This window comes from Montipora foliosa, chromosome 9 (assembly GCF_036669935.1).
Source record: "Montipora foliosa isolate CH-2021 chromosome 9, ASM3666993v2, whole genome shotgun sequence".
NCBI classification, from domain to species: domain Eukaryota; kingdom Metazoa; phylum Cnidaria; class Anthozoa; order Scleractinia; family Acroporidae; genus Montipora; species Montipora foliosa.
In genome coordinates this window covers 36,650,617-36,668,037 of record NC_090877.1, presented here as the reverse complement: position 1 = coordinate 36,668,037, position 17,421 = coordinate 36,650,617, and the positions used below count along the sequence as shown (strand labels likewise).

Here is a 17,421-nt window from a genome sequence, read left to right as displayed (position 1 = left end):
GATACGCTGATGCTTTCTGATAAACTTGACGACCTTGATACTGAAACACTATTTGAAATGGTTGCAGAGGTCGATGCTGACACACTGTTCGATAAGCTCACTAAACTTGAAACCGATACACTACTTGACAAGCTTGGTGATGTTGGACTAGAAACACTGGCAGAGCGACTCACAGAGCTTGATATTGAGAGGCTTGTTGACGAGCTGACTGAGCCTGACAGTGATGAACTGGATGATAAGCTGAACGAAGTGGAAAATGACACACTTGGTGAAATGCTGACAGAAGTTGACGACGAAATGCTTATTGAGGGGCTTGCCAGAGTTGATACGCTGATGCTTTGTGATAAACTTGACGACCTTGATACTGAAACACTATTTGAAATGCTTGCAGAGGTCGATGCTGACACACTGCTCGATGAGCTCACTAAACTTGAAACCGATACACTACTTGACAAGCTTGGTGATGTTGAACTAGAAACACTGACAGACTGACTCACAGAGCTTGATAGTGAGAGGCTTGTTGACGAGCTGACTGAGGCTGACAGTGATGAACTGGATGACAAGCTGAACGAAGTGGAAAATGACACACTTGGTGAAATGCTGACAGAGGTCGACGACGAAATGCTTGTTGAAGGGCTTGCCAGAGTGGATACGCTGATGCTTTGTGATAAACTTGACGACCTTGATACTGAAACACTATTTGAAATGCTTGCAGACGTCGATGCTGACACACTGCTCGATGAGCTCACTAAACTTGAAACCGATACACTACTTGACAAGCTTGGTGATGTTGAACTAGAAACACTGGCAGACTGACTATTAGAGCTTGATAGTGAGAGGCTTGTTGACGAGCTGACTGAGGCTGACAGTGATGAACTGGATGACAAGCTGAACGAAGTGGAAAATGACACACTTGGTGAAATGCTGACAGAAGTCGACGACGAAATGCTTGTTAAAGGGCTTGCCAGAGTGGATACGCTGATGCTTTGTGATAAACTTGACGACCTTGATACTGAAACACTATTTGAAATGCTTGCAGAGGTCGATGCTGACACACTGTTCGATGAGCTCACTAAACTTGAAACCGATACACTACTTAACAAGCTTGGTGATGTTGGACTTGAAACACTGGCAGACCGACTCACAGAGCTTGATAGTGAGAGGCTTGTTGACGAGCTGACTGAGGCTGACAGTGATGAACTGGATGATAAGCTAAACGAAGTGGAAAATGACACACTTGGTGAAATGCTGACAGAAGTCGACGACGAAATGCTTGTTGAGGGGCTTGCCAGAGTTGATACGCTGATGCTTTGTGATAAACTTGACGACCTTGATACTGAAACACTATTTGAAATGCTTGCAGAGGTCGATGCTGACACACTGCTCGATGAGCTCACTAAACTTGAAACCAATACACTACTTGACAAGCTTGGTGATGTTGAACTAGAAACACTGGCAGACCGACTCACAGAGCTTGATAGTGAGAGGCTTGTTGACGAGCTGACTGAGGCTGACAGTGATGAACTGGATGACAAGCTGAACGAAGTGGAAAATGACACACTTGGTGAAATGCTGACAGAAGTCGACGACGAAATGCTTGTTGAAGGGCTTGCCAGAGTGGATACGCTGATGCTTTGTGATAAACTTGACGACCTTGATACTGAAACACTATTTGAAATGCTTGCAGAGGTCGATGCTGACACACTGCTCGATGAGCTCACTAAACTTGAAACCGATACACTAGTTGACAAGCTTGGTGATGTTGAACTAGAAACACTGGCAGACTGACTCACAGAGCTTGATAGTGAGAGGCTTGTTGACGAGCTGACTGAGGCTGACAGTGATGAACTGGATGACAAGCTGAACGAAGTGGAAAATGACACACTTGGTGAAATGCTGACAGAAGTCGACGACGAAATGCTTGTTGAAGGGCTTGCCAGAGTGGATACGCTGATGCTTTCTGATAAACTTGACGACCTTGATACTGAAACACTATTTGAAATGCTTGCAGAGGTCGATGCTGACACACTGCTCGATGAGCTCACTAAACTTGAAACCGATACACTACTTGACAAGCTTGGTGATGTTGAACTAGAAACACTGGCAGACTGACTAACAGAGCTTGATAGTGAGAGGCTTGTTGACGAGCTGACTGAGGCTGACAGTGATGAAGTGGATGACAAGCTGAACGAAGTGGAAAATGACACACTTGGTGAAATGCTGACAGAAGTCGACGACGAAATGCTTCTTGAAGGGCTTGCTAGAGTGGATACGCTGATGCTTTCTGATAAACTTGACGACCTTGATACTGAAACACTATTTGAAATGCTTGCAGAGGTCGATGCTGACACACTGCTCGATGAGCTCACTAAACTTGAAACCGATACACTACGTGACAAGCTTGGTGATGTTGAACTAGAAACACTGGCAGACTGACTAACAGAGCTTGATAGTGAGAGGCTTGTTGACGAGCTGACTGAGGCTGACAGTGATAAACTGGATGACAAGCTGAACGAAGTGGAAAATGACACACTTGGTGAAATGCTGACAGAAGTCGACGACGAAATGCTTGTTGAAGGGCTTGCCAGAGTGGATACGCTGATGCTTTCTGATAAACTTGACGACCTTGATACTGAAACACTATTTGAAATGCTTGCAGAGGTCGATGCTGACACACTGTTCGATGAGCTCACTAAACTTGAAACCGATACACTACTTGACAAGCTTGGTGATGTTGGACTAGAAACACTGGCAGACCGACTCAGAGAGCTTGATAGTGAGAGGCTTGTTGACGAGCTGACTGAGGCTGACAGTGATGAACTGGATGATAAGCTGAACGAAGTGGAAAATGACACACTTGGTGAAATGCTGACAGAAGTTGACGACGAAATGCTTGTTGAGGGGCTTGCCAGAGTTGATACGCTGATGCTTTGTGATAAACTTGACGACCTTGATACTGAAACACTATTTGAAATGCTTGCAGAGGTCGATGCTGACACACTGCTCGATGAGCTCACTAAACTTGAAACCGATACACTACTTGACAAGCTTGGTGATTTTGAACTAGAAACACTGGAAGACCGATTCAGAGACCTTGATAGTGAGAGGCTTGTTGACGAGCTGACTGAGGCTGATAGTGATGAACTGGATGACAAGCTGAACGAAGTGGAAAATGACACACTTGGTGAAATGCTGACAGAAGTCGACGACGAAATGCTTGTTGAAGGGCTTGCCAGAGTGGATACGCTGATGCTTTGTGATAAACTTGACGACCTTGATACTGAAACACTATTTGAAATGCTTGCAGAGGTCGATGCTGACACACTGCTCGATGAGCTCACTAAACTTGAAACCGATACACTACTTGACAAGCTTGGTGATGTTGAACTAGAAACACTGGCAGACTGACTAACCGAGCTTGATATTGAGAGGCTTGTTGACGAGCTGACTGAGGCTGACAGTGATGAACTGGATGACAAGCTGAACGAAGTGGAAAATGACACACTTGGTGAAATGCTGACAGAAGTCGACGACGAAATGCTTGTTGAAGGGCTTGCCAGAGTGGATACGCTGATGCTTTGTGATAAACTTGACGACCTTGATACTGAAACACTATTTGAAATGCTTGCAGAGGTCGATGCTGACACACTGTTCGATGAGCTCACTAAACTTGAAACCGATACACTACTTAACAAGCTTGGTGATGTTGGACTAGAAACACTGGCAGACCGACTCACAGAGCTTGATAGTGAGAGGCTTGTTGACGAGCTGACTGAGGCTGACAGTGATGAACTGGATGATAAGCTAAACGAAGTGGAAAATGACACACTTGGTGAAATGCTGACAGAAGTCGACGACGAAATGCTTGTTGAGGGGCTTGCCAGAGTTGATACGCTGATGCTTTGTGATAAACTTGACGACCTTGATACTGAAACACTATTTGAAATGCTTGCAGAGGTCGATGCTGACACACTGCTCGATGAGCTCACTAAACTTGAAACCGATACACTACTTGACAAGCTTGGTGATGTTGAACTAGAAACACTGGCAGACCGACTCAGAGAGCTTGATAGTGAGAGGCTTGTTGACGAGCTGACTGAGGCTGACAGTGATGAACTGGATGACAAGCTGAACGAAGTGGAAAATGACACACTTGGTGAAATGCTGACAGAAGTCGACGACGAAATGCTTGTTGAAGGGCTTGCCAGAGTGGATACGCTGATGCTTTGTGATAAACTTGACGACCTTGATACTGAAACACTATTTGAAATGCTTGCAGAGGTCGATGCTGACACACTGCTCGATGAGCGCTCTAAACTTGAAACCGATACACTACTTGACAAGCTTGGTGATGTTGAACTAGAAACACTGGCAGACTGACTCACAGAGCTTGATAGTGACAGGCTTGTTGACGAGCTGACTGAGGCTGACAGTGATGAACTGGATGACAAGCTGAACGAAGTGGAAAATGACACAGTTGGTGAAATGCTGACAGAATTCGACGACGAAATGCTTGTTGAAGGGCTTGCCAGAGTGGATACGCTGATGCTTTGTGATAAACTTGACGACCTTGATACTGAAACACTATTTGAAATGCTTGCAGAGGTCGATGCTGACACACTGCTCGATGAGCTCACTAAACTTGAAACCGATACACTACTTGACAAGCTTGGTGATGTTGAACTAGAAACACTGGCAGACCGACTCACAGAGCTTGATAGTGAGAGGCTTGTTGACGAGCTGACTGAGGCTGACAGTGATGAACTGGATGACAAGCTGAACGAAGTGGAAAATGACACACTTGGTGAAATGCTGACAGAAGTCGACGACGAAATGCTTGTTGAAGGGCTTGCCACAGTGGATACGCTGATGCTTTGTGATAAACTTGACGACCTTGATGCTGAAACACTATTTGAAATGCTTGAAGAGGTCGATGCTGACACACTGCTCGATGAGCTCACTAAACTTGAAACCGATACACTACTTGACAAGCTTGGTGATGTTGAACTAGAAACACTGACAGACTGACTCACAGAGCTTGATAGTGAGAGGCTTGTTGACGAGCTGACTGAGGCTGACAGTGATGAAGTGGATGACAAGCTGAACGAAGTGGAAAATGACACACTTGGTGAAATGCTGACAGAAGTCGACGACGAAATGCTTGTTGAAGGGCTTGCCAGAGTGGATACGCTGATGCTTTCTGATAAACTTGACGACCTTGATACTGAAACACTATTTGAAATGCTTGCAGAGGTCGATGCTGACACACTGCTCGATGAGCTCACTAAACTTGAAACCGATACACTACTTGACAAGCTTGGTGATGTTAAACTAGAAACACTGGCAGACTGACTCACAGAGCTTGATAGTGAGAGGCTTGTTGACGAGCTGACTGAGGCTGACAGTGATGAACTGGATGACAAGCTGAACGAAGTGGAAAATGACACACTTGGTGAAATGCTGACAGAAGTCGACGACGAAATGCTTGTTGAAGTGCTTGCCACAGTGGATACGCTGATGCTTTGTGATAAACTTGACGACCTTGATGCTGAAACACTATTTGAAATGCTTGCAGAGGTCGATGCTGACACACTGCTCGATGAGCTCACTAAACTTGAAACCGATACACTACTTGACAAGCTTGGTGATGTTGAACTAGAAACACTGGCAGACCGACTCACAGAGCTTGATAGTGAGAGGCTTGTTGACGAGCTGACTGAGGCTGACAGTGATGAAGTGGATGACAAGCTGAACGAAGATGAAAATGACACACTTGGTGAAATGCTGACAGAAGTCGACGACGAAATGCTTGTTGAAGGGCTTGCCAGAGTGGATACGCTGATGCTTTCTGATAAACTTGACGACCTTGATACTGAAACACTATTTGAAATGCCTGCAGAGGTCGATTCTGACACACTGCTCGATGAGCTCACTAAACTTGAAACCGATACACTACTTGACAAGCTTGGTGATGTTGAACTAGAAACACTGGCAGACCGACTCACAGAGCTTGATAGTAAGAGGCTTGTTGACGAGCTGACTGAGGCTGACAGTGATGAACTGGATGACAAGCTGAACGAAGTGGAAAATGACACACTTGGTGAAATGCTGACAGAAGTCGACGACGAAATGCTTGTTGAAGGGCTTGCCACAGTGGATACGCTGATGCTTTGTGATAAACTTGACGACCTTGATACTGAAACACTATTTAAAATGCTTGCGGAGGTCGATGCTGACACACTGCTCGATGAGCTCACTAAACTTGAAACTGATACACTACTTGACAAGCTTGGTGATGTTGAACTAGAAACACTGTCAGACTGACTCACAGAGCTTGATAGTGAGAGGCTTGTTGACGAGCTGACTGAGACTGACAGTGATGAACTGGATGACAAGCTGAACGAAGTGGAAAATGACACACTTGGTGAAATGCTGACAGAAGTCGACGACGAAATGCTTGTTAAAGGGCTTGCCAGAGTGGATACGCTGATGCTTTCTGATAAACTTGACGACCTTGATACTGAAACACTAATTGAAATGCTAGCAGAGGTCGATGCTGACACACTACTCGATAAAATCACTAAACTTGAAACCGATACACTACTTGACAAGCTTGGTGATGTTGAACTAGAAACACTGGCAGACCGACTCACAGAGCTTGATAGTGAGAGGCTTGTTGACGAGCTGACTGAGGCTGACAGTGATGAACTGGATGACAAGCTGAACAAAGTGGAAAATGACACACTTGGTGAAATGCTGACAGAAGTCGACGACGAAATGCTTGTTGAGGGGCTTGCCAGAGTTGATACGCTGATGCTTTCTGATAAACTTGACGACCTTGATACTGAAACACTATTCGAAATGCTTGCAGAGGTCGATGCTGACACACTGCTCGATGAGCTCACTAAACTTGAAACCGATACACTACTTGACAAGCTTGGTGATGTTAAACTAGAAACACTGGCAGACTGACTCACAGAGCTTGACACTGAGAGGCTTGTTGACGAGCTGACTGAGGCTGACAGTGATGAACTGGATGACAAGCTGAAGGAAGTCGAAAATGACACACTTGGTGAAATGCTGACAGAAGTCGACGACGAAATGCTTGTTGAAGGGCTTGCCAGAGTGGATACGCTGATGCTTTGTGATAAACTTGACGACCTTGATGCTGAAACACTATTTGAAATGCTTGCAGAGAACGATGCTGACACACTGTTCGATGAGGTCGCTAAACTTGAAACCGATACACTACTTGACAAGCTCGGTGATGTTGAACTAGAAACACTGGCAGACCGACTCACAGAGCTTGATAGTGAGAGGCTTGTTGACGAGCTGACTGAGGCTGACAGTGATGAACTGGATGACGAGCTGAACGAAGTGGAAAATGACACACTTGGTGAAATGCTGACAGAAGTCGACGACGAAATGCTTGTTGAAGGGCTTGCCAGAGTGGATACGCTGTTGCTTTCTGATAAACTTGACGACCTTGATTCTGAAACACTATTTGAAATGCTTGCAGAGGTCGATGCTGACACACTGCTCGATGAGCTCACTAAACTTGAAACCGATACACTACTTGACAAGCTTGGTGATGTTGAACTAGAAACACTGGCAGACTGACTCACAGAGCTTGATAGTGAGAGGCTTGTTGACGAGCTGACTGAGGCTGACAGTGATGAACTGGATGACAAGCTGAACGAAGTGGAAAATGACACACTTGGTGAAATGCTGACAGAAGTCGACGACGAAATGCTTGTTGAAGGGCTTGCCAGAGTGGATACGGTGATGCTTTCTGATAAACTTGACGACCTTGATACTGCAACACTATTTGAAATGCTTGCAGAGGTCGATGCTGACACACTGCTCGATGAGCTCACTAAACTTGAAACCGATGCACTACTTGACAAGCTTGGTGATGTTGAACTAGAAACACTGGCAGACCGACTCACAGAGTTTGATACTGAGAGGCTTGTTGACGAGCTGACTGAGGCTGACAGTGATGAAATGGATGACAAGCTGAACGAAGTGGAAAATGACACACTTGGTGAGATGCTGACAGAAGTCGACGACGAAATGCTTGTTGAAGGGCTTGCCAGAGTGGATACGCTGATGCTTTCTGATAAACTTGACGATCTTGATACTGAAACACTATTTGAAATGCTTGCAGAGGTCGATGCTGACACACTGCTCGATGAGCTCACTAAACTTGAAACCGATACACTACTTGACAAGCTTGGTGATGTTGAACTAGAAACACTGGCAGACCGACTCACAGAGCTTGATAGTGAGAGGCTTGTTGACGAGCTGACTGAGGCTGACAGTGATGAAATGGATGACAAGCTGAACGAACTGGAAAATGACACACTTGGTGAAATTCTGACAGAAGTCGACGACGAAATGCTTGTTGAAGGGCTTGCCAGAGTGGATACGGTGATGCTTTCTGATAAACTTGACGACCTTGATACTGAAACACTATTTGAAATGCTTGAAGAGGTCGATGCTGACACACTGCTCGATGAGCTCACTAAACTTGAAACCGATACACTACTTGACAAGCTTGGTGATGTTGAACTAGAAACACTGGCAGACCGACTCACAGAGCTTGATAGTGAGAGGCTTGTTGACGAGCTGACTGAGGCTGACAGTGATGAACTGGATGACAAGCTGAACAAAGTGGAAAATGACACACTTGGTGAAATGCTGACAGAAGTCGACGACGAAATGCTTGTTGAGGGGCTTGCCAGAGTTGATACGCTGATGCTTTCTGATAAACTTGACGACCTTGATACTGAAACACTATTCGAAATGCTTGCAGAGGTCGATGCTGACACACTGCTCGATGAGCTCACTAAACTTGAAACCGATACACTACTTGACAAGCTTGGTGATGTTAAACTAGAAACACTGGCAGACTGACTCACAGAGCTTGACACTGAGAGGCTTGTTGACGAGCTGACTGAGGCTGACAGTGATGAACTGGATGACAAGCTGAAGGAAGTCGAAAATGACACACTTGGTGAAATGCTGACAGAAGTCGACGACGAAATGCTTGTTGAAGGGCTTGCCAGAGTGGATACGCTGATGCTTTGTGATAAACTTGACGACCTTGATGCTGAAACACTATTTGAAATGCTTGCAGAGAACGATGCTGACACACTGTTCGATGAGGTCGCTAAACTTGAAACCGATACACTACTTGACAAGCTCGGTGATGTTGAACTAGAAACACTGGCAGACCGACTCACAGAGCTTGATAGTGACAGGCTTGTTGACGAGCTGACTGAGGCTGACAGTGATGAACTGGATGACGAGCTGAACGAAGTGGAAAATGACACACTTGGTGAAATGCTGACAGAAGTCGACGACGAAATGCTTGTTGAAGGGCTTGCCAGAGTGGATACGCTGTTGCTTTCTGATAAACTTGACGACCTTGATTCTGAAACACTATTTGAAATGCTTGCAGAGGTCGATGCTGACACACTGCTCGATGAGCTCACTAAACTTGAAACCGATACACTACTTGACAAGCTTGGTGATGTTGAACTAGAAACACTGGCAGACTGACTCACAGAGCTTGATAGTGAGAGGCTTGTTGACGAGCTGACTGAGGCTGACAGTGATGAACTGGATGACAAGCTGAACGAAGTGGAAAATGACACACTTGGTGAAATGCTGACAGAAGTCGACGACGAAATGCTTGTTGAAGGGCTTGCCAGAGTGGATACGGTGATGCTTTCTGATAAACTTGACGACCTTGATACTGCAACACTATTTGAAATGCTTGCAGAGGTCGATGCTGACACACTGCTCGATGAGCTCACTAAACTTGAAACCGATGCACTACTTGACAAGCTTGGTGATGTTGAACTAGAAACACTGGCAGACCGACTCACAGAGTTTGATACTGAGAGGCTTGTTGACGAGCTGACTGAGGCTGACAGTGATGAAATGGATGACAAGCTGAACGAAGTGGAAAATGACACACTTGGTGAGATGCTGACAGAAGTCGACGACGAAATGCTTGTTGAAGGGCTTGCCAGAGTGGATACGCTGATGCTTTCTGATAAACTTGACGATCTTGATACTGAAACACTATTTGAAATGCTTGCAGAGGTCGATGCTGACACACTGCTCGATGAGCTCACTAAACTTGAAACCGATACACTACTTGACAAGCTTGGTGATGTTGAACTAGAAACACTGGCAGACCGACTCACAGAGCTTGATAGTGAGAGGCTTGTTGACGAGCTGACTGAGGCTGACAGTGATGAAATGGATGACAAGCTGAACGAACTGGAAAATGACACACTTGGTGAAATTCTGACAGAAGTCGACGACGAAATGCTTGTTGAAGGGCTTGCCAGAGTGGATACGGTGATGCTTTCTGATAAACTTGACGACCTTGATACTGAAACACTATTTGAAATGCTTGAAGAGGTCGATGCTGACACACTGCTCGATGAGCTCACTAAACTTGAAACCGATACACTACTTGACAAGCTTGGTGATGTTGAACTAGAAACACTGGCAGACCGACTCACAGAGCTTGATAGTGAGAGGCTTGTTGACGAGCTGACTGAGGCTGACAGTGATGAACTGGATGACAAGCTGAACAAAGTGGAAAATGACACACTTGGTGAAATGCTGACAGAAGTCGACGACGAAATGCTTGTTGAGGGGCTTGCCAGAGTTGATACGCTGATGCTTTCTGATAAACTTGACGACCTTGATACTGAAACACTATTCGAAATGCTTGCAGAGGTCGATGCTGACACACTGCTCGATGAGCTCACTAAACTTGAAACCGATACACTACTTGACAAGCTTGGTGATGTTAAACTAGAAACACTGGCAGACTGACTCACAGAGCTTGACACTGAGAGGCTTGTTGACGAGCTGACTGAGGCTGACAGTGATGAACTGGATGACAAGCTGAACGAAGTCGAAAATGACACACTTGGTGAAATGCTGACAGAAGTCGACGACGAAATGCTTGTTGAAGGGCTTGCCAGAGTGGATACGCTGATGCTTTGTGATAAACTTGACGACCTTGATGCTGAAACACTATTTGAAATGCTTGCAGAGAACAATGCTGACACACTGTTCGATGAGGTCGCTAAACTTGAAACCGATACACTACTTGACAAGCTCGGTGATGTTGAACTAGAAACACTGGCAGACCGACTCACAGAGCTTGATAGTGAGAGGCTTGTTGACGAGCTGACTGAGGCTGACAGTGATGAACTGGATGACGAGCTGAACGAAGTGGAAAATGACACACTTGGTGAAATGCTGACAGAAGTCGACGACGATATGCTTGTTGAAGGGCTTGCCAGAGTGGATACGCTGTTGCTTTCTGATAAACTTGACGACCTTGATACTGAAACACTATTTGAAATGCTTGAAGAGGTCGATGCTGACACACTGCTCGATGAGCTCACTAAACTTGAAACCGATACACTACTTGACAAGCTTGGTGATGTTGAACTAGAAACACTGGCAGACTGACTCACAGAGCTTGATAGTGAGAGGCTTGTTGACGAGCTGACTGAGGCTGACAGTGATGAACTGGATGACAAGCTGAACGAAGTGGAAAATGACACACTTGGTGAAATGCTGACAGAGGTCGACGACAAAATGCTTGTTGAAGGGCTTGCCAGAGTGGATACGCTGATGCTTTGTGATAAACTTGACGACCTTGATACTGAAACACTATTTGAAATGCTTGCAGAGGTCGATGCTGACACACTGCTCGATGAGCTCACTAAACTTGAAACCGATACACTACTTGACAAGCTTGGTGATGTTGAACTAGAAACACTGGCAGAATGACTCACAGAGCTTGATAGTGAGAGGCTTGTTGACGAGCTGACTGAGGCTGACAGTGATGAACTGGATGACAAGCTGAACGAAGTGGAAAATGACACACTTGGTGAAATGCTGACAGAAGTCGACGACGAAATGCTTGTTGAAGGGCTTGCCAGAGTGGATACGGTGATGCTTTCTGATAAACTTGACGACCTTGATACTGCAACACTATTTGAAATGCTTGCAGAGGTCGATGCTGACACACTGCTCGATGAGCTCACTAAACTTGAAACCGATGCACTACTTGACAAGCTTGGTGATGTTGAACTAGAAACACTGGCAGACCGACTCACAGAGTTTGATACTGAGAGGCTTGTTGACGAGCTGACTGAGGCTGACAGTGATGAAATGGATGACAAGCTGAACGAACTGGAAAATGACACACTTGGTGAGATGCTGACAGAAGTCGACGACGAAATGCTTGTTGAAGGGCTTGCCAGAGTGGATACGCTGATGCTTTCTGATAAACTTGACGATCTTGATACTGAAACACTATTTGAAATGCTTGCAGAGGTCGATGCTGACACACTGCTCGATGAGCTCACTAAACTTGAAACCGATACACTACTTGACAAGCTTGGTGATGTTGAACTAGAAACACTGGCAGACCGACTCACAGAGCTTGATAGTGAGAGGCTTGTTGACGAGCTGACTGAGGCTGACAGTGATGGAATGGATGACAAGCTGAACGAACTGGAAAATGACACACTTGGTGAAATTCTGACAGAAGTCGACGACGAAATGCTTGTTGAAGGGCTTGCCAGAGTGGATACGGTGATGCTTTCTGATAAACTTGACGACCTTGATACTGAAACACTATTTGAAATGCTTGAAGAGGTCGATGCTGACACACTGCTCGATGAGCTCACTAAACTTGAAACCGATACACTACTTGACAAGCTTGGTGATGTTGAACTAGAAACACTGGCAGACCGACTCACAGAGCTTGATAGTGAGAGGCTTGTTGACGAGCTGACTGAGGCTGACAGTGATGAACTGGATGACAAGCTGAACGAAGTGGAAAATGACACACTTTGTGAATTGCTGATCGAAGTTGACGACGAAATGCTTGTTAAAGGGCTTGCCAGACTGGATACGCTGATGCTTTCTGATAAACGTGACGACCTTGATACTGAAACACTATTTAAAATGCTTGCAGAGGTCGATGCTGACACACTGTTCGATGAGCTCACTAAACTTGAAACCGATACACTACTTGACAAGCTTGGTGATGTAGAAGTAGAAACACTGGCAGACCGACTCACAGAGCTTGATAGTGAGAGGCTTGTTGACGAGCTGACTGAGGGTGACAGTGATGAACTGGATGACAAGCTGAACGAAGTGGAAAATGACGCACTGCTCGATGAGCTTAATGAACTTGAAACCGGAGTGGACACCGTCATGGTGATAAATGCTGAGAATATGATACGAAAATATATTTTTTTAATTTACTAAAATGTATTACAAGAGTTTTTTCGGAAAACTTATTCTAATTATGATTTTTTTAAAAATTTTCTTTCCAAATTCTGTTTATCTCGTTTTTAGACTGAAGTGAGAAGTTGTTTTTGAACTTGATACTCGACACCTTTCCCGATAATCCTTTCTTCCAAAGCTATTCTGTATTAGTGGGTCAACTGACTTGGGATATCAGGGCTTTGATATTAGCTGTGAGGAGACCAGGGCTGATGAAATCCTATCTCATCAAACATGTTGACTTTCCTGTAAATTTTAATCCAAAAGTAGGATAAAGTTTCATTCGAGATACTACTGATGAAGTACTTTACTTTATGACAGTTTTAAGCTGCTTTGCTTCATTTTCATAATGAAGGTTTGTTGCTTGTATCAGAAGGTTTAGAGTTTGTATCGATACTTTACCTGGCAATATCACAAGTAGATGGAGCCTTGTCGAAAGTGGTGCTATGCTTGAAAGCATCATCGTTAATAGTTACTGCAATATCTTTAGTTGCTTTCTTTTTCTTGCACTTTGGCCTTCTTAACAACCTGTGGACACATTATCGAAGCCAAGGGACCATTAGCAACTTTCGTTCCTAGTAGTAGTCCTCTTGATTACAGCCATTTGAATATACGAAATTAGCATACAATTTCTCCCAACGAGAGTATTAGTATCGATTGATAATTTTCTAGTGTAAAAACTTCTTATATCTTCGGTGATAACGTCTAGAGGCCTTTTTTTGGTACAATGTTGATAAATGTGAGAATGATTTACACTCATGAGCCTAACAGCCTATCAAAACATCGATAAAACGTCACGTGTATGAGCTTTGTATCCTGATAAAACACTCCTCGTTAGTATTCTTTTTAAAAAGAACACTAGTAACGCATAGCTTGTTTTCCTTGTATGCTAATATCCACCTCTCACAATTTGAACCATTGTTTTGAGTCCGAGGGACACGCTCTTTGTGGAATGTTTTTGAAGCCGTTCAAAAAACTCGCAGCACGTGTTTTTATCGGGTCTAAAAACACTCAGCTACGCCTCGTGTTTTTAAACCCCGATAAAACACTGCTGCTCGTCATTTAAACATTCAATATTAAATGCAAGGTTTTACAATTGAACCCACTGCAAACTCGGAAAAATGCGAGCCCCAGATGGGATTCGAACCCACGACCCTCCGTGATGTAGCTAGTCGGATGCTCTAACCACTGAGCTACTGGAGACTCTATTGTGAGCAAGGGTGATATGTGGGTCTTTGACTCGAGCTGCATCACGATCTTGCAGAGTCAAATAACGACTGACAGCATAGCTCATAACTGCATCGCGCAGTCACACCAAGGCACATCTACGATGCGGCCAACCAACCACCCAAGTGAGCGAAATGTGAGAATGATTTACACATATTAAATGAAAGGTTTTACAGCCGAACCCACTGGTAAAGTGGACGAAAATATCTCGGAAATTTAACAAATCGATTATGGTTGAGCGTTGTCTGCCCCTCGTGAGTCCACAACACTTTGCCCACAGTGACCACGGATATCGTTGTCGATAAGAGCACAGACGACACTGAACTACGTTCGATTTGTTTTTTATCACAATATTTAACGTCAAAGAAAATGCTTATTTCTGAGCGTGACCAGGATCGTGAAACAAAGAAAGAGCAAGCGTTGTCTATAACTACCTCGCAATCTGATCGTTTTTTTACCAGAATGAGCGTTTCCGATTGGCTATTACCATTGCGTGACACCTTGATGCAAGCAGTTGTTTATACACTTAATGGCCAATCAGATTAAGGGATTATAAGCAATTGTGATAAATTTCAATTTTAAAATGTTCGCTAAGTACCTGGGATTTCGTCGGTGCCTTTGAATGGAGGCCTGCATAAGAGTCTCTACAATCGTTAACGGCCGCTTGACTTCACTGCAATAAAAAGTGAAAAAATGTAGTGGCATGAAAACATGAAAACATGAAAACAGGAACATTCTAAAAATACTTTTCGACTACTTTTTACAGTAAATGCTTGGGTATTATTGAGTGCCTTTGTTGAAATTTAGGCTTTCTGCAATTGCTTTTTTTTTTCCTGAGCCCCTAAAATGATGCTTATGTTTTGTGGAGAACTTACTTAAACCTCAAAAGGCAAAAGGTCATAATGCTAAGTGAGGACAAAAATAACATCATTATACCCTCCCTCCCAACATGTCCTTAAAAGTTTGTCCTTGAAACCAATATTCCTCAAAACGCGGTTTAGCATCAACAGATCACTTCAGGGACAAGAGGGACTCGAATAAGTTGCGAAAGCTCTCAAGAAATTTCTTTTTGAGATGGTTAAGAGTATTTTCTTGAGAGTAAATTATTACAATAAAGCCTTGTTTGCTATTAATGCAAATCCCATTAGCGGTTATAGAGGAATATTTGTTTAAATTTTTTGCCTTATTAGAACAACGCTATCGTTTTCTAATCAGTGAGTCGAGAATAAAGAGCTGAATACTGAAAGTGCATTGCATAATGAGCTGGAAACGGGAGATACCAGTTAATCCCTAAGCAATGATGCTTCGAAAATTCGAAATTTTACAACAAAATGTATGCGATCATCAGCCGCTTTGCCATCCTAGAATTTATCAGTTTTTGATGGCTAATAACTGGCTCGTTATTAAAGCCAAATGCTTAAAATTGGAGATTAAACTAAGTTTAATAAATTCTCTTGCCTTTTGAAGTCAATTTATAAATAGCATAATGCCTTCTGTGAGCAAACTCGTATGTTCATTAAACATATTAGGGAGTTAACTAAACGACAACGCCAAAAAGCTGTGATATTAAACAATTATTGGATGAGGTTGAGCATGATATAATGAATTATCAAAACCGAGGTCTGTGTAACACAGACACGAGGTTTTGATAATTCATGATATCATGCGAAAACCGAATTCAATAATTGTTCTATTATACATTTTTCACATAATTCATCCTCAGAAACATAAGCGAAGCGTTCAGCCATTTTGTTTCTGAGGAGAACACTCCAGGGGGCTTAGTAACCAGGCAGACGTTGAACTTGACATGAGGAATGTAATATCTGCAGCAGATATTACATTTATCATGTCAAGTTCACAAGCTATTGTGAATTGATTGAATGCTCTCGACCAATCAGATTTTTCATAGTGAGTCTGATGTATAATAATATTAAAAAACGACGAACGTTACGGCAAGGACAACGCCAAAAAGCAGTAATATTATTGGTTGAAAGAACCAAAATGATCGTGGTGCACGTATTTTTGAACATTTCTCTCCCGTACTCGACAAAACTACTACGTTAAGTGACCAAATTTAAGATTTTGACGACAACGTGGACAAATTACAGTGAATCTTTCAGTCTCATTCTTTACTTCAAATCCGTCCGAGCCAATCCAGTTTTAGGACACTTCGCCCATATTGAATAATATAAACAAGACGGAATGATCATGAAATACTTAACATTGCTCAAACTTATATTTTGAAGTGACGTTTTCGTCGCAGTTGCCGTCATGATTTCTTTCACTCCCTATTATTAAACTCCCTAATGTAGACAATGACAACAGCAAAGATTCCCTTGTAAAAGACGGTCAACGAAGGCTAATTCATATTTATTTAACGAACGAAATGATCTATGAAATAAATCGTATATTGAACTGCGGATCGACACGAGATATTGTCTGAACAAGATGAAATGCCGTTCAAACCAGCTCTGAATATACAGCCAAACAAATGTCTTTGTCTTTTTTATGAGATCACGAAGTAGTATGCTACACCTTCCTTCGACTACGTCGTGTTCTTTCCAGATCATACATTATCACAGTTCCAAACGGTTTCTACTCAGCCGTTAGTTAATGGTACCGGGACTGTGTGATGCACACGAACACTTTCTTTGCAAGAATCAATCATTTCGGGACTTCGCCAAAGCATTAACTGAGGTTTTTCTTTAAAACTGTTCAAAAAACTGCCACAAAGCAGTTTTCACAAAAAAGTTTCGTTTTGAGGCTGAAGCGATTAATAAAGCGCCTCATGAAAGTTGATTGAATCAGAGTTAAAAAAACCGACAATTATGTTGTTATACCTCATAACTGAAA

At 43.5% G+C, this 17,421-nt stretch overlaps 6 protein-coding genes and 1 long non-coding RNA gene across 7 annotated transcripts in view; 4 read left to right on the top strand and 3 right to left on the bottom strand.

Annotated features, from left to right (window-relative positions):
* The first annotated feature begins 2,865 nt into the window (after positions 1 to 2,865).
* Positions 2,866 to 3,408, top strand: LOC137971788 (major royal jelly protein 5-like). The gene has a single exon (XM_068818553.1). It carries the CDS (start codon positions 2,866 to 2,868, stop codon positions 3,406 to 3,408), a length of 543 nt encoding a protein of 180 aa, XP_068674654.1.
* A 105-nt stretch (positions 3,409 to 3,513) lies between these two features.
* LOC137971787 (fap1 adhesin-like) lies at positions 3,514 to 4,380 on the top strand. The gene has a single exon (XM_068818552.1). It carries the CDS (start codon positions 3,514 to 3,516, stop codon positions 4,378 to 4,380), a length of 867 nt encoding a protein of 288 aa, XP_068674653.1.
* A 1-nt stretch (position 4,381) lies between these two features.
* Positions 4,382 to 10,418, bottom strand: LOC137971786 (platelet binding protein GspB-like; the record flags this gene model as incomplete). The annotated part of the gene is made up of 5 exons (XM_068818551.1): positions 4,382 to 4,452; positions 4,622 to 4,983; positions 5,152 to 6,196; positions 6,326 to 6,844; positions 6,998 to 10,418. Coding segments are annotated over 5 exons (5,418 nt in total), but the record flags the coding sequence as incomplete, so codon positions are not given.
* Positions 10,419 to 10,425: 7 nt separating this feature from the next.
* LOC137971785 (uncharacterized) lies at positions 10,426 to 10,860 on the top strand. The gene has a single exon (XM_068818550.1). The coding sequence runs from the start codon at positions 10,426 to 10,428 to the stop codon at positions 10,858 to 10,860; it is 435 nt and encodes a 144-aa protein (XP_068674651.1).
* A 105-nt stretch (positions 10,861 to 10,965) lies between these two features.
* Positions 10,966 to 11,508, top strand: LOC137971784 (clumping factor A-like). The gene has a single exon (XM_068818549.1). It carries the CDS (start codon positions 10,966 to 10,968, stop codon positions 11,506 to 11,508), a length of 543 nt encoding a protein of 180 aa, XP_068674650.1.
* A 1-nt stretch (position 11,509) lies between these two features.
* Positions 11,510 to 13,271, bottom strand: LOC137971783 (streptococcal hemagglutinin-like). Its single transcript, XM_068818548.1, has 2 exons — positions 11,789 to 13,271; positions 11,510 to 11,580 (listed from the first exon to the last, which is right to left on the bottom strand). The coding sequence occupies exons 1-2, from the start codon at positions 13,269 to 13,271 to the stop codon at positions 11,510 to 11,512; spliced, it is 1,554 nt and encodes a 517-aa protein (XP_068674649.1).
* Positions 13,272 to 13,781: 510 nt separating this feature from the next.
* The window catches only part of LOC137970199 (uncharacterized), a 10,223-nt gene continuing 6,583 nt past the window's right edge, over positions 13,782 to 17,421 (bottom strand). Inside the window, exons 2-3 of the long non-coding RNA XR_011116775.1 lie at positions 15,167 to 15,241; positions 13,782 to 13,869 (exon numbers count right to left, since the gene is read on the bottom strand). This is a non-coding gene — a long non-coding RNA (uncharacterized lncRNA). The remainder of the gene's footprint in view (positions 13,870 to 15,166; positions 15,242 to 17,421) is intronic.